At 61.3% G+C, this 3,560-nt stretch overlaps 1 protein-coding gene across 2 annotated transcripts; it reads right to left on the reverse strand.

The window, feature by feature from the left end:
* Positions 1 to 2,531: 2,531 nt before the first annotated feature.
* Positions 2,532 to 3,560, reverse strand: PIN4 (peptidylprolyl cis/trans isomerase, NIMA-interacting 4). Of its 2 annotated transcripts, none has more exons than XM_086470343.1 (4): positions 3,500 to 3,560; positions 3,309 to 3,373; positions 3,063 to 3,182; positions 2,532 to 2,707 (listed from the first exon to the last, which is right to left on the reverse strand). In XM_086470343.1, exons 1-4 carry the CDS (start codon positions 3,546 to 3,548, stop codon positions 2,549 to 2,551), a joined length of 393 nt encoding a protein of 130 aa, XP_086326469.1. In that variant the 5' UTR covers positions 3,549 to 3,560; the 3' UTR covers positions 2,532 to 2,548. The 2 variants fall into 2 exon arrangements, with proteins under 2 accessions (XP_086326469.1, XP_086326468.1); XM_086470342.1 differs by having other exon boundaries at positions 3,509 to 3,548.

Here is a 3,560-nt window from a genome sequence, read left to right on the forward strand (position 1 = left end):
TTCCCATTAAATGTTTGTCTGACTTGCATCACTGATTGTTTCTGGTTTTGAACCAGCTAAGACTGACGGCTGCAAGATACTTTGGCGGTGGCTGACCCCATTCAGCGTCTCCTCCTGCGTGAGGAAACGGCCTCAGGGTCTGGCTGTCAGGTATTGGGTGCTGGGGAAGGGACTTCACTGTGGACTCAGCTCAAAGATTAAAATGGTTCATGCTCCTGTCTGATTATTTAATAAAAAAAGTCCTTTTTTAATGTCTACACCCCGCTCTGAGCTTGCAGCCCTGGTGTCACCTTTCTGCCCTTCAGAGTCTGTCACTGCCTCTCCTGAGAGGATGCTGGGGCTGTGGCTGCACGGCAGCTGCACATGCAGCCTGAACTCGAGCTGCTGCAGTTCCTCCCTCCTTGGCTCGAGAGAAGCCCGTTTCTCTGCCTGAAGGCCACCTGCCACTTGGGTGAGCTGGGTGCCAGTGCAAAGGGGAACAGAGCTCCTGCAACCCGGTTTGGGGCTGGTCTGAGAATGGACTTGCTGTGGAGGAGGAAAACAAAAAAAACGAAGTTGGCTGCTGCTGTAAATCCTCCAGGCAAGGAGGTGCCAGCGAACGAGGCGCAGCGCAAACCCTCCTGCTCCTGTCCCTGCTGGGCTGTGGCTGCCAGAGGGGGGGTACGGAGTTGGGGGGTTGTGGAAGGACTGGTGCTGAGCACCCCAGACCTCTCGGTACTGCTGGGGGAGTCCAGGGCTTCAAAGGTGGCTCTAGTCTGACCTTGTTTGCCCCCACCCCTCTGAACAGCCAAGGCCTGCTCTTGCACGAAGGCAGCAGGAGGGGGAAATGCTGGCTTTAAAGTTTTGAGCTGCTGGCAAGGAACCCTCTCGCCCTCTTCACATACAGTTTAGCTGTGGTAGGTTAAGTATTTCTCGCTGGTACCGCAGGCATGGTGAAGGGGATTTGTAGTTCAGACCCATGCAAGCTGGAAAACAGAAGAACCTTGTTCTGGCTTGCAGCAGTGCTCTGCTCGCCTGCCTTGCCCCTCTGCCACCACGCCGAGATAAACTTGGCTGGGGCAAGCTCGTGGCTGCGACAAGCTCATGGCTGCGACTGGCTCCTGCACAGTCTTCCCCTGTGGCAATACAGCACTGAATTCTGATGCTTCCTCGTGCCACGTGCGTGGTTAGTGCCAAGCCAGTTCGCCTTCTCTATCACAGCGTGACAGCGAGGGAGACTCTCACACCTTGCTGAGTTCTGCAGTTTGCAGAGAGGAAACTGGCCTGCTGGGTTTGAACCCTTTGTACTAGGAGGCGTGACAAACACCAACAATGATCCTGTCGGCGCTGGAGGTGTGCCAATGTGCTTTTGCTAACAGAACAAAGCTCTGGTAGCCTGGAAACACGTAGTTTATTAATAGAGCATCCCTTAAACGAGGCCACATCTGCTCTGTACTGCAGAAAGGCCCATTTGCCTTTCGTAAGAAAATATTAACGAACTCGGGCTTTGCAGTCGCTCGTTGGCCTCTCTGAGCTTTCTGTTCTCCCAACAAACGCACGCCCCAAAGAGGGAGGGAGGAGAAAGACCCGCCCTGGTTTCAGCCTTGCCTCTTCCTTGTCTGTGATCCAGGGAAAGGCCTTTTGTTCTCTTTGGTGCTCTCTCCCCACCTCGGAGCCCTCCGACACCGCACGGTGCTCGTCGGCGAGCAGAGCCGGGGCCTGGCTGGCGTGCTGCCCTTCGGCAGGAAGGGGACCAAGCCCCGGGGGGCAGGAGGTGCCACGCGCCCTCTCACCCGCATCGATCGCGCCGGCCTTGGGGTTGTGTGCCAGGAGGAGGCAGCGCAGCCCGCGGGGCTCCGGACACGAACCGCACGCCCGGCGGCGGGAGCCAACAGCCAAGCACTTGGCCTTGAACGGGGGAAAAGGCACCGAGTTACACAATTCTGCCCCCAGCTTCAAGGGGGCAAGGTGCAGCTTTGGGTCCCTTTGTATTCAGGCCCCCTTCCCCGCTGCCCCCCGGCCACGGTGCCTCCAGCCCTGGCCTGGCCCCCCTCTCCGCTGGGTAACTGCAAGAACGAGCCACTCGCCCGGCGCAGGGACCACCAGCTCCAGCTGTGGCGTTACCTGCCCTCTACCAAAGGGACTGGCCTCCCGGTCCACCTCGGAGCTCTGCAGCACAGGAGCTGTCTGCAGCCTCACTGGTGAGGATGGGGATAAGGCTCAAGGCCCCGGGGAACCCCTCATTCCCCTCCTGCATCGTTTCCATTCGCAAATGAAAGCCCGAGCGCCTTATTGAGGGTGACACGTCACTGTCGGAAGCGGGAGGCTGGCCTGCCAGGCAAAGCGGATTGCAACAAGTGTGAAAAGCTCTTATTTCACCTTTTCCAGGGAACGCTTCACCTCTCTAGGCAGGGCCCTGTTCTCTGCCAGAGGTAATCTGCGCGTCCTGCCGCGACAGCAGGGACGGCCGGCTGCCTCCAAGCTGTTTACGACCAACTTGCTCCAAAGCCAAGGTGCCTGGGAAGCTCTCGGGATTCAAGCAGCCAACAAGGTCACAGTCACGCACATTTTATTTTCTGCCTTCCACCATGATAATGTGGTACCCGAACTTTGTTTTGACAGGAGGGTCTGTGTACACTGGCTTGTCCATGCTGCTCACAGGCAAGGCAAATGCTGCTTCCTGGAAAGGTCCCACCATGGAGCCTCTGGTCATCCAGCCCAAGTCTCCCTGGAAGAAGGAACCGACAGCGTTAAGCTTTGACAATCTCACTGCAACAGCAGCTTTATCAGCAGGGAGGGTGGGTGATGTGGCTGCGGGAAGAGAAACCTGTCCCGGCAGCATCTGTCTTGGCATTGAGCACCAGCACAGCACGGGGAAGAGCTCCTCGCACGGGGCCACCGCTCGGCGAGCGCTGGCTGCCTGCAGCCACGGCAGCCTTGGGCTCTGCCCGCCCCGAGGGCTGCCCTGCTGCCGTGCGGGGCTCCAAAGGCCCTTTACAGCCCAGCTACCGGCACCCACTCGTCCGGCCGCGCTCCCCTTCCCTCGCCAACCCCCCCGTGGCGGCGGCGGGCGCAGCACCTACCCCTTGCCTGGCCTTGTCCTCGCTGTACTGCGAGGCGACCTCGCTGAAGCGCTGCCCGGCCTTCAGCTTCTCCATGGCCTCCATGGCTCTGCCGTGCTTCTCGCACAGGATGTGCCGCACCTGGCGGGGAACCAAGCGGGGCCGTAGAAGGCAGGGCAGGCCGCCCCCGGGCCGGGGGAGGAGAGGGGAGACCCCCCCCCCTCCCCCGAGGGACCGCGCCCGGCCCCCGCCGCCCCCCGGGCTCACCTTCACGGCGCTGCCGCCTCCCTTCGGGCCCTGCGCTTTGCCTTCGCCGCTGCCGCTGTCGCCGCCTGTGAAAGCAGCGCCCTGAGACCGGCCCGGCCCTCACCGCACCCCCGACCCCGACCCCGACCCCGACCCCGACCCCGGGCCCGGGCCGGGCCGGGCCTCCCCCAGACCCCGGTGCCGCCGCCGGCCCCGCTCACCCTTGCCCGCCTTGCCGCCGCCTTTCCCTTTGGGCGCCATCTTGCCGCCGTC

Source organism: Leptosomus discolor, chromosome 9, assembly GCF_034619465.1.
Source record: "Leptosomus discolor isolate bLepDis1 chromosome 9, bLepDis1.hap2, whole genome shotgun sequence".
NCBI classification, from domain to species: domain Eukaryota; kingdom Metazoa; phylum Chordata; class Aves; order Leptosomiformes; family Leptosomidae; genus Leptosomus; species Leptosomus discolor.